At 40.5% G+C, this 12,726-nt stretch overlaps 1 protein-coding gene across 2 annotated transcripts in view; it reads left to right on the plus strand.

Moving 5' to 3' along the window:
• ZCCHC7 (zinc finger CCHC-type containing 7) overlaps positions 1–12,726 on the plus strand; it is a 177,135-nt gene that overhangs the window by 131,758 nt on the left and 32,651 nt on the right. For both annotated transcript variants that reach the window (XM_084778200.1, XM_084778199.1), the window contains exons 3-5: positions 5,291–5,334; positions 6,700–6,825; positions 7,523–7,693. In XM_084778200.1, the coding sequence (XP_084634326.1) occupies positions 5,291–5,334; positions 6,700–6,825; positions 7,523–7,693 (341 nt within the window). The remainder of the gene's footprint in view (positions 1–5,290; positions 5,335–6,699; positions 6,826–7,522; positions 7,694–12,726) is intronic.

A 12,726-nucleotide genomic window follows, 5' to 3' on the forward strand; every position in this document is an offset into this window, starting at 1 on the left:
ATAAAAAATACTGTTTCGGGTCAGTCAAATTTGGCCTTATAATGCAAATGAAAATAAATATTGGGAAAGTTTCAGATTTTTATTCCTTGAGGATTGCAGGTTTCTGCTGATCATTGGCATTCTTTTCCCCATTCCTTGTTAGCTCACTCTGTATAGTATATGAATTTATAGTTATGGAGGGATTTACAAACTTAGTTTTACAAGCTAGTTCACATGGGAAAGACTGAGAGATGTTGTCATAAATTAATTACTTGTTGGTAGAAGTCAGTACTTTTTTCTAAATGGCCTATTTTGTCTCTTTGTTGTTGTTGTTGTTGTTGTTGTTGTGTGGGGCATGAGACAGTGTTTCTCTGGGTAGCCCTGGCTGCCCTCACAGAGATCCGCCGCCCAAGTGCTGGGATTAAAGTAGTCATGCACCACCACTGCCTGACAGGCTTTTTTTCTTTTTAAAAAAATTAGTTCCTCAGTATCATGGTACATGCCTGTGACCCCATCACTGGGAGGCTGAGACAGGAGAATCACAAGTTGGAAGCCAACTGTGGTAATTAATCTCGGTTGTCAGCCTGATGAGATCTAGGGCCACCTGGTGGCCTAGTGCATCTAGGCTGCCAGGCTCCAGTGGGTCCCTGGTCACACACACGTGGTCCTTCTTAAACTCAGTCACAAATAAAAAAGATACAAATGTGGGCAATGGACTCATGACAGGAGACTTGTCAGGAAGGACAGGGGATGAAGGGAGTGGAGGGCAGTGATCCGAAGGTACTACATACATGTACAAAACTGTCGAAGAACAAATTTAGTAAACATTACCATAAAAAGAAGCAAATGAGACTGTTAAACAATATGTAGATGAAAGTTTTTGTTGGATGGACTAAAGTACAACTTAGATAAATCCAAGAAAAAAATAAGTGAAAATTATTTAAAAGTCACAAATTACTAAAATTGGCCCAAGAAGAAAAAGAAATATGGAAGGATCCATATCTACTATAGAATTCATTTTTAAAGACTTTCCTACAAGTAAAATTCCTGACCTACAAAGAAAGCCTAACCCAGATACCTGGTGAAACCTATCACACATTTAAGGAAGGATACATTTTTCCTCAATTCTTATGAGTCCAGTCGTATACCACTATCAAAACCATACAAAGATGTTGTAAGGAAACTAAACCAATATCCCTGTATTAGGTACTTTTGTATCACTAAGTATCTAATAGAAACAACTGAGACAAATAAATATTTATTTTGGCTCATGGTTTTGTGTTTCAGTCCCTCTCAATGCAGTGGTGGCAGAGCAGGCTCTTCATGTGACCTAACTGAACTGAGATCCAACTGTGACCTTCAGAGGCCCACCCACAGTGACCCACTTGTGCCCTGTCCCCCTAAGGTCATATAGCCCCCCAGAATAGTGCCATTAGCTGGGTTTTACTGTGCTTAAAACATGAGCCTCTGAGGATCAGTCCACAGCCAAGCTACATTTCTTCATGAATGCAATTATAAAATTCTTACTTATATATAGTATTTATTTTTAGAGGTACTACATATATATTAGCTCAGTTAATTCCTAAATAAAGGAGCAGCTTGACATTTGAAACAGTACTCTCAATTGTAAAAGAAAAAGTATTTTATTTCCTAAGATTGGGAACTGGGCAAAGATTTGTTGTCACCACCTACATTTAACATTATTGTGTAGGAGATCCTCTAAGAAGCAGTGACATAAGAGAGAGAAATAAAAACATGTAAATCAACAGTGAGAGAGCAAGGACAAACAGGGCGTTCCAGAGGGTGAGGCACTCGCTGCCAAGCCCAGCCCACAAGCTGAGTCACATCCCGGGGCCACATAATGGAGGGAGAGGATCCACTGTTACCAGCTGCCCTCTGACCTCCCCATAAGGTGTATGCATGTGTGTGTGCAAATGAAGAAGATGTTAAGAAAGGAGGAAGTAAAACTATCTTTACTTACAGGTATATTGAACATGTATATGGAAAATTGGCAGAAGCATACAACACAAGCTTCAAAAACTAAGTAACTGCAACAGATTTACACAATGTAATATAGTATGAGTGTATAAAAGTCAGTCACATATTATAAATGTATAATCAAAACTTGAAAAGCCATTCCATGAAAACTGAAGCCAAAGTAAATTGAGAGGTATATTCATTTATATGGAGATTTGTTATTATAATAATCTGCTCTGTGGATTTGACACAATACTAATCAAAATCCCAGAAGACATTTTACAGAAAGTGACATGTTTACTCTAAAATTTATACCCACAATCAAAGGGCCTAGACTAGCCAAAACAGTCTTGAAGAGAAAGTCAAGGGTGTGTGCATGTACTCCTGCATTATATTTTTTGTTAGTTTTTGTTTGGTTGAGACAGGCTGACAGTGTAGCCTTGGCCTGAAACTCACAAACATCTTCCTGCTTCTGCTTCCCAGGTGTTGGGATAAATGGCGTACCCCGCTGTGCCCAGCCTGCATTGCACCACTTACGAACAAAATTAAATGAGTTGGTGGAGTTGAATGGTTTAGTCGGCAAAGTGCTTGCTGCACAAACATTAGGACTTAGCATCCATGCAAAGAACCTGGGTGCAGTGCACACCTGTAACCCCTGCACGAGAAGGGGAAGACAGGCAGATCCCAGAGTCATGGTGAATTACTGTAGCCAAATTGGTGAACCCTCAGTTCACTGAGAAACAGTCTCAAAAAAGTAACATAGAGAGCTATTGAAAAAAAAACACAAGATGTCAGCCGCTAGCCTCTGCATAAGCTTGCATGCAGACACATCTGAAAAAAGGGAAAAAAATTAAATGAGTTTTGTAACTAAAGTGATTATAAGGGATCCTCAAATTTTAATGATTACCGTCACTGAGATATACAGGGAAGCTCTTAAAATCACAGCCCACATGTTACTTACCTGCATCTTTTACATGAAAGAATAATAATAATATGGTGAGATGAAGGAATACAGCCACTGCTATTTAAAATATCCTCACTCAGTACATGTGTGCAGCCTTCAGGCTCCACAAAGAAAATCAGCAGCAGCACAGCACCTCTGCTTTCCTGTGGCTTGGCCTTTTTGTAAAGCAGCCTCATGATTTTCTTAGTGCCGGTATTTTATTTTAAAATATGTTTCTAGACACTTACCCCTGGTTGGCCTGAAAAAATGTAGATTACTTCATGTCTCTTCAAAATTCTTTTCAGAGAAGCGAGTCAGGCTTGATTTGTGTTTTTGAGATAGGTGAAAGTAGTAAGGTTGGACAGAGGAGGAAATCATAAGTTGCTTTAGTCCTTTGTTGACACCACCTTAGCTTCTGCATTAGTCATAGGTCCCTTCCTTCTTGTCCAGCGAGGGACCAAAGGAACAGGAGGTGTTTGCAGGTTTGTAAAAGAGCAATGCAAAGAAAAGAAAATAGCTGACACAGAAAAATATTGTTAGTCCTCCAGTCTTACAGTTGTATTTTTAGATTAATACTTTGTGGTTTATGGATATTTGGGGTTTGGGGGTTTGTTTTTGTTTTGAGGCAGGGTTTTGCTATGTGTCTGTGGCTAGCGTAAGTGCACCCGTGGGCTGTGTAATCACTGTGTAGGCCCAGCAGCCTTGAGCTTCCAGCACTCCTACTTCCTCTGCCTCCTGCATGCATCACCCACCCAGAAGTTTCTGGATATTTGGCCTCTTGTTTTACTCACGTCACTATTTTTGATTTTGTAAGTGTAGTGCAAAGTTCCTAACCTACAAAGTGAGCCCATTTTCAAGGTCCAGTGTTTTTAAATGTTATAGTGGAGGCCAGCAAGATGGAGTAACAGCAGGGGCGGCGCTCGCCTGCAAATTGACTCAGGTGTGGTCCCTGGAATCCATGTGATGGTAGAGAGAACCAGTTCCCTCAGATTGGCCTCTGACCTCATGCACATAGACATTCGTACAAATAAGTATAATGTTTTTAAATGAGTCCGATGTTATAGTGAAAGTCACCTAGAAAAACTAGTAGACATTGTTAATGCTGATGTTGAGATGAAGACTTTTCCTTCTGTCAACTTAGAGTAAATGAGTTTCCCACCACTGGACAGAGTAAGTGAAGACAAGGTGAAATCTGTTCATGAGGACTCACTACTGAGTAACTTGTTGAAGAGTAGACATAGTGGGCAGAATTTATATTCCAACTTCACACATTAAAAAAAAGTCTAGAGAGTCAAAAGACAAGATTCTGAGGCTTGTTACAAACAGATTTTGGAATGTCCCAGTGACTGGGGTCTAGGAAAAAAAGGGGGGATGGGATCATTGCAACACCTCCAAGTAAAGCTCTGCTTTGTCAGGTATGGAAAGTGAGATACATTTCTTTCTACATCTGCTGTTGGGTGTTTGGGCCCTTTTGCTTATATTTTGTATTTGTATAGAGCTTGATATACAAAGCACTTTTCACAAACCTTGTTTTGATTCTTCCAGAAGATTTTAGGTAGGCAGGACAAATACTATAAATGCTTTTATACACATTTCACAGGCAAAATATGAGGCGCCGAGTGAGTGGTTAACTATTTGTTGACAGCCACACAATATGAGTGCTTTTAAGTAAATTGTTGAATAAATGGCTCAGGTGAGTGAGAGCACTTGGTGCACTGGCTTTAAGACCTGAGTTCAAATCCAAAGCACCCATATATAAAGTGGGGCATGGGAGCACACGTACCTGTACTCTCAGGATTGTGGTAAGCAGAGGTAGTGTTTGATGCCAGCCTGGTTAAAAAATGCAGGCTCCAGGTTCAATGTCTCTAAGGAATAAGATGGAGATATCCCCACAGATATGCAGGTGCGTGCAGGCCGCACACACAAAAAAACTTGATTTAAAGGTTCACACCTATCTCCAGTTGTATTAGTGCTTTGTGTGGTGTGCACAAAGCCTTCAGTTCAGTCCCTATTACCACAAAAATAATAAAAATTTTAGGGCTGGAGAGAAAGCTCAGCACTTAAGAGCCCTTGCTGCCCTTGCAGAGGGCCAGAGTTCATGTCCCAGGACCCACATGGAGAGACTGACAGCCGCCTGTACCTCCAGGTCCGCGGGGATCTGACAGCCTCTCTGGCCTCCATGGGCACATACACATATGCACAGACACATAATTTTAAATAAATAGAAAGTCTGAAGTTTAACATTTTTAACTTGCATAAGAACTTAAGATATTTAGCATTTCTCAATTATACTTTTCAGGTCCAGTTTGAGTACTAACAAGTTAAAGAACACTGTCTATCTGTGTGTGGCTTAAGGCACTAAAAGTGAGTAACATTTGTTTTGTTTTCTAGGAGAAGATGATATAAACTGGTTCATCAGTGACAAAGACATCGAGGTAAAATCAATTTTTACAAATTCTGAATAGTAATTAATATTGTCCTTTGATTAATGTATTTCTATTTATTTTTACTGCAGTAATTTTTGGAAAGGTAAAAGTGTTTTTAAGACACGGTGCCATAGCTTAGAAGAGAGAGAGTTTGGTTTTAATATGTATATGATTTAACTTTTCAGAAATGTAATCAGCTTTGATTGTTGTCAGCTGATGGGCAGCTGTACTCACTTAATGCCCTCCCGTTTCTGTTTCTTCTCTCCTTTGACGATTCCTGTAGGCCCCCTGGCCTAGCACTACTAAGGTCAGCACCGGAAATAACTGCTTCTTCAGTGTAAGGAAATGGTCAGTCTATATTTAGAATGTGGCAGGTGCTTGTGTCAATTATTAGCCTTATTGTGGCAAATACTTAAAAATAATAAATAAATAAATAAGTTGTTTTCAACTTGACAGTCAAGTTTTAAGATATCACTAGATTGAAGTTAACTTGCCATCAGTTCAAGAAAATAACAGGTAAAAATGAAGCTTGTTCAAAAATGGAATTTATTTTATTTATTTATGTCTGTATATGTTCTTCTTTTTTTGAGACAGGGTCTCCTACATAGCCTAGGCTGGCCTCGAACTCGCGATCCTCCTGCCCCGGCCTCCCAAGTGTTGGGCATATAGGCATGAGCTACCATGTCTGGCTTTAAAGATGGAATTCTGCCAAACAAGATAAGCGCATGGTTGGGATTTGCATATTCCTCTTTAGGTATTTCTTATGTTGTGCTTTGCTCATGTTCTACCGTAGATAGTAGAATTTGACTAGAATAAGAGACAGCTAGAATTGGGTCACTAGGAAACAGAAAGTACAAGCACTGTGGTGGAGGAGGAGTATCTCACACTCTTAGAAATTCTAATTAGGTTTATAGCAATAGAGGCAGCTCTGTGCTTTCAAAAGAAGGATTTATTTGGTAGTTATATGGCTTTATAATGTTTTAAAGCACAAAATCCTAAAAATACCATTCCCTAGCTAAAACTTGAAGCAAGCCTCTCATCCATAAATAAATGGAATATATTTAGATGTAGAAGTTAGCAACCTCTAAATGCAGACCTGAACCCTTAGTGGGGAGCAACAAGTGAGAGGGAGTCGCGTAGGCAGGTGCAGAGGAAGTGGAGCCGTGTGTGCCCTTCGGCGTGGGGATGGGGTCTGCTTCCAGGGTTAGGCTGAAAGTAGATAGGTGTCTGTTCATTCTTTTGTCATACCAAAGTAACGGGACTGACTTAAAATTTAATCCCTTCTTACTAAATAGTTTTAAGAGGGAGAATAGGTAGGTTTCCTTAAACTGACTGAAATCATTTTAATTCTTGATTTTTTTCCCCTACCCTCAGGCCAAGATAGACAATAACAGATCTTTTGGAAGATGGACCAACCGGTACTATTCAGTCAACAAAAATGTCACATGTAGAAATTGTGATAAACGCGGTCACTTGTCAAAAAACTGCCCCTTACCACAGGTAAGACACATTATGCTTCTTTTCTTGTTAAAGTCTGTTGGAGTGCAGGAAGCTCAGCGACCCTGGCACAGGGTAGAGAGCCATGGGTGTAGTGTCTAGAAACCCGGGGTTCCATTATGAGGCGTGTAGCTGTGCAAATCACTTCATATTCTGTCCTTGGAATTTCCTGTGCATAAGTTGAAAAGACTGAGTGAAATGATTTCCTTTCCTTCTGAAACTTTCTCCTCTTTAGACAGCGTATTTCATTGTGGGATAATTCTCACTGGTAGAGATTTATAATTGTTTTTATGTGTGTAATAGTGGCAAAGCAAGCACATCTGTTTGGAACAAACAGAGCTGGAGTTCTTAGACATTGTGGTATGTGGCTGTCTTCCTTCTGTGACTTGGTTTCTAGATATCCTCGTGCTGTTTTCCTAGACAGTTGTACTCCCTGGCGGTGCCTCTGTGGGTGTGCTGTGCTGCGTACAGCCCGCTGGCCACAGTCCCAGACTTAAGGCTTCATGGCGGCAACATGCTGGTAGTTGTGTTCAGGCTCCAAGTCCAGACACTTATCTGGGTTTGAAATTCTGCTCAGGGTTGGACCTTCACTGAGTTTCAAATTAGAAACAACTTTTTATATAGGAAAGAAATACCAAGGTTCTACCATTTGAGCCTGGTCCATTTTGTTAAAGAGAGATTGTGTTTGTCTGCCACGTAGAAAGTCCGGCCCTGCTGCCTCTGCTCGGAGAGAGGACACCTCCAGTACGGCTGTCCAGCCCGCTTCTGCTTAGACTGCTCCTTGCCCAGGTCTTCTACCCACAGATGTCTTGAAAGATCTTCCTGGAGAAAGCGATGTGACCGATGTGATATGACAGGCCACTATGCTGACGTGAGTATTTTTAATGTGACTAATTCATCAAGTGTACCAGTTTATTACCATCAGCCAACCTACTTGAAAGAGTGTTTGTTTGTGGTGGGGCTGGGGTATTGAGACACTTTTTTTTTTTCTGTGTAGCCTTGGCTGGCCTGTAACTCACTCTGTAAACCAGGCTGGCCTTGAACTCAGGGATACACCTGTCTCTGCCACCCACGTGCCGAGGCTGAAGGTGTGCGCCACACCGCTAGCTCTGAAAGAGCCTTTGTTCTTCCCTAACTACAACTGTCCTATTCCACTAGCACTTGGCAAGCAAAGCAGTGTTCGGAATCTCAGGTGTAATCGTACTGAAGAGAGTATCAGGAGGAAACATCAGCAAATGCTTTAAGCCCATGCTTACTGACGGTTTTAAAGAGATATATAATAATATGTAACACTTACATATGAATTCATGTACGAATCCATTAGATGAAAATGGATATACACTTACATGTTTTATACAGATGCACATGTGAAATCTGCTCTTATATTCTTGTTGCTGATATTTACTAGTGGTAAAGTAAATAGTCTGAGACAAGAAATACATGCCTCCCAGGACTTTAAAAATGCTTGTTTTATCAGGTCTTCTTACATATTTAAAAAGTAGCTCAGGCATTATAGTGTGGCCTCTTATTCCAGCACCTAGGAGTCCTAGGCAGGACGTTCTCAAGACCAGCAAAACTTTGTCTTAAAAAAAAACCAACTTTTTGTTTGTTTGTTGTTTTTGTTTTTGTTTTTCGAGACAGGATTTCTCTGTGTAGTCCTGGCTGTCCTAGACTCGCTTTATAGACCAGGCTGTCCTCGAACTCACAGCAATTCACCTGCCTCTGCCTCCCAAGTGCTGGGATTAAAGGCATGCGCCACCACTGCCCAGCTACAACTTTTTTTTTATGCCCTGCTCCCTCACACATTTTAATATTAAGAAAGTATATATAATTTAAAAAACATTTCTGTTATTTACGACATAGTCAAAATGATGCATTAGATCTTACTCACCTCCTGTTGTAAATATATGTGGGGTGAAAGGACTGGTCTAGTCACAATTTCAGAGCCCAGAAAGGCTGATGGCTCGGCTTTGATAGAAAGTGTGTAGCCTCATTAGTCAGTTTACTCCTTACTCCAATGAATATATCGCTAGGGTCTGTCGTTCTAGCTCTTAGTTGCACACATTTCCACAGAGAAGCAGGTGCTTATTTGTATGTAATAGTTAACCACTGCTAAGACATTGTTCACACTCTTACCTGGGTGCTGACCATTGTTTTGGGTCAGGCCTCATTGTCTTTTCAGTACTGAGGTTCCAGGCTTGTGTCAGAAGGCCAGGCCAACTCATGGATGTTTGTCAAGCTACTCTTAACCACTGTACCTTATCCCTACCCCACATGTACTTCTGAGCTGACAGTATCCATATCTTCCTCATTTGCTGGGACTCTTTGCGAGCCTTCCCCTCCCCTCTCTGTAGAAGCCTTCCATTCACACTCATGCCTTTAGTGATGCTGTCTTCCACCTACCTTGCCAGTACCATCTTTTTTTTTTTAAGATTTATTTATTATTATGTATACAGTGCTCTGCTTGCATGTACTCCTGCAAGCCAGAAGAGGGCGCCATATCACATTACAGATGGTTACGAGCCACCATGTGGTTGCTGGGAATTGAACTCAGGACCTTTGGAAGGGCAGGCAGCGCTTTTAACCACTGAGCCATCTCTCCAGCCCCACCAGTACCATCTTCTCACCCACTACTATACATTTCTATCCTTTCACAGAAAATTTCTAGAACCTTGTCAACTATTGATACTTTTAACATTTTATAAGTTAAAAAATCAAGTGGGGGCCAACAAGATGGGTCGGTGGATAAAAGCATTTGCACACTAAATCTAATATATAAGTCAGATCCGCAGAACCCAGGTGGTAGAGAAAGAGAGCAGACTCTCACAGGTTGTCCTCTGACTCCGTACCACCACATGTACTCACACATGCACACTGAGAAAAGAGTTTTTAATTTTTAAATAGAGCAACAAAGTTTAAATTTGTCTTCTCATGCCCATCCTTGGATGTCTGTTTTGCCAGAACCAGATACATATGTGCAAAGAAAATTCATAATTAAAAAACTGAGTCATGTTCAAACTCTTGCTATATTCACAATACCTCATTAGTTACCAACAGTGCAAAAACCATTTGACTGAAATTCCAGTTTACAATGTGAAGGATAGAGATACGGTCCAGGACTTAAGTTAGCCTGCAGCGTTGGCTATTGCCCTCCAAATGACAAGAATACGGAGTGTGAAGAGATTTCCCATCCTGAAACTGGCAAAGACTATGTCCTTCCCCATAACTTGTAAGTCAGAGTCCTGCTGCATATTTCAGCTGGCCTTGAACTCCCAATCCTCCTTCCACAGCCTCTTGAATGCTGAGATAACTAATGTCCATTCTATACCTGGTTTTAACAGCTTTTTTTTTTTTTTTTTTTTGGCCTTTTGCTTTTAGATAGAATCTCACTATAGACTCAAAGAGATATAAAATTGTATTTGAGAAACTTTAGCCATTCTGAACTTTATTTCCCTTGCTCTGTCTGTTCCAAGCTTGAAAGGCTACAGTGTTAGGTCACGATCTCAATTGTTTCAGCGCCGATGTGAAAGAACAGTTCACAACATAATCTAGTGTCTTAACCACTCTCATCATCCTTGTTGGCACAGTCTATGAATATCAACTCGGGGCTATTGTAAATGGTTCTCACCTTGCCCTTCTCTCTGTTTTCAGTAGGCAGCTAGAGTAACCACTTTGTTTGCTTGGTTTTTGTTTGTATTTTTGTGATAGGGTCTCACAAGATTGGCAGCTGGCTGTGTACACCAGTATAGGGTTCTGCCTGCTAAGTGCTGGGATTCTACACATGTGCCACCAAGCCTATCTTGGAGTAGTCCTTTTTAAACCTGTCCTAAGTTACATCAATCCAAAATTGTATGACTTTGTATCTCTCTCAGAGTCAAAGCTCAGGGTTACACAGTCTACACATGGGCTATGTCTGCTCTGACTTCTTGACTGTCGGTTTCCTGTAGTAATCCCTGTAAGCTTACTTAATTTAGATGATTTCCTTGAAAAACCAAATAAACTTTCTCTCATCCTCTGTTACCTTTCCACTGTTACCCACAAGAACTTACTTCCTCATCTTGATACATCTCCTCAAATACCTTCTTTTGTCCACCCTGGTTAAAACAGCACATCTCGACACCTTCTGTTTTTCTCCATAGCACATCACACATTGAATTCACTCTTTTGTCCTCTACTTTGAACGTAAGCTGCATGTCTATTTTCAGAGCATTTGTCATAGTAACTGTAGTTTCTAGAACAGTGCTGTATCATTGGAGCTCAATAGGATTTTGAATATTGAATTAATAAATGAGTTGTATATGACAGATCCTATGCACCTAACTTCCAGTTAAATGAGTCAGAGAGTTGTCAAACCTTGCACATAAGCATACTTGCTGGCACATTCTCAGCGTTAACGCTAATGAGGTAAACCTAGTAATTTTCCTAATATTATTTAAAATCATTTCGATAGACTTTCAGAAGCCAATATACCGACAGCATACCCAAACTAAAGTGACATTTCTAAGGCAAAGGCAGTCCCCTGCTGTCTTTCCCAGGATTTTCAGTAACCAACTCTAGGTTTGTGTTATTTTTAAAAAACATTTACCTTGGCCAGGCACTGTGGCACACGCCCACGATCCCAAAAGAGGCAGGTGGATCTCTGTGAATTCAAGGCCAGTGTGGCCTACAAAGTGAATCCAGGACAGCTGAGGCTACACAGAGAAAAGAAACCCTGTTTCTCAGTTGAGATCCCCTTTTCCCAGATGACCTGAACATATGTCAAGTTGACAAAAAACTGACTAGCACAGCAGTGCTCAGATTGCGGACGCACCTCGTTGCATCTAACTTTTTTTATAGGCTCAGGAACTGAACTTGGGTCTTTAGGCTTGCGCAGCTGGCATTTCTACCCACTAAGCCATCTCCTCACCGTATTTCTGTCCTCATGATCATTTTAGTGAAAATTGCTTATGTGTTCATTGCTAAGAGAATAAACCCCAAGCTAAGAATTAATCATTCATTGGAACTGTTCCCAAGCCAGTTAATTAACAAATGAGTACTTGAACCTTTTGTGATTGCACATACATGTTGTACATTTTAAATTGAAGCTATGTACCTTAACACCTTTGAAGGTTGAAGGAGAATTCAGCCTTGTTTTGAAATTGTGTTAAACAATTTCCTGTCTCAACATCTCTGACCTGAAGAATTCCCTGACCTCTAAAGCTGTCTTACAGTCTTTGCCTCGCTGCTAGCACTTGGCCTTGGTAGTGAGCCTAGCAGCTTAACTGTAGGGTTTCTCTGCTGAAACTGAGAATATGCTAGTAGAAGACAGAGACGGTTCTTTCTCCAGAAGGGAGATTGCCCTCCTAAGCGTCTTCAGTCTCATTGATAATTATGTGATTCTTAGAAATGGACTTACTCTTACTATAGCTGTGACAAAGATTGATACCTGAAATCTCACTGTCAGACATATTGTACACCTCACCCCCTTTTAAAATTCAGTTGTAAACGTTTACATACACTTGAATTTAATTCTTAGATCTCTAATAAGGACAAATTCTGATACGAGTCAGTTGTGAAATTAATGATGTCAAATCCTCATTAATGCCCTGTAAGGCTACAAATATAACTAAATACTTCAAATTAAGGTCAACTCTCCTAAACGTCATTGATTCCAGAGAGATTTGGGCTGGGTTCTGAAAATCTGCTTCAAACCATATAGTTAGCTACTAATTAATTCATTTAAGCATGCAGTTGTGTCCAACCTTATGTCATTGCAACACACCGTTGTCACCTAGATCCACACCCCATTCTCCAATAGCATTATCATCTGTAGAGCTCATGCTCCAGAACCATTGTCACCTACAGAGCCACAATCCAGAACTACAAGAAAACAAAAACAAACAACCTCAATTTTTAGGAAGTTTA

Source organism: Acomys minous, assembly GCF_964271855.1.
Source record: "Acomys minous genome assembly, chromosome: 1".
NCBI lineage: Eukaryota > Metazoa > Chordata > Mammalia > Rodentia > Muridae > Acomys > Acomys minous.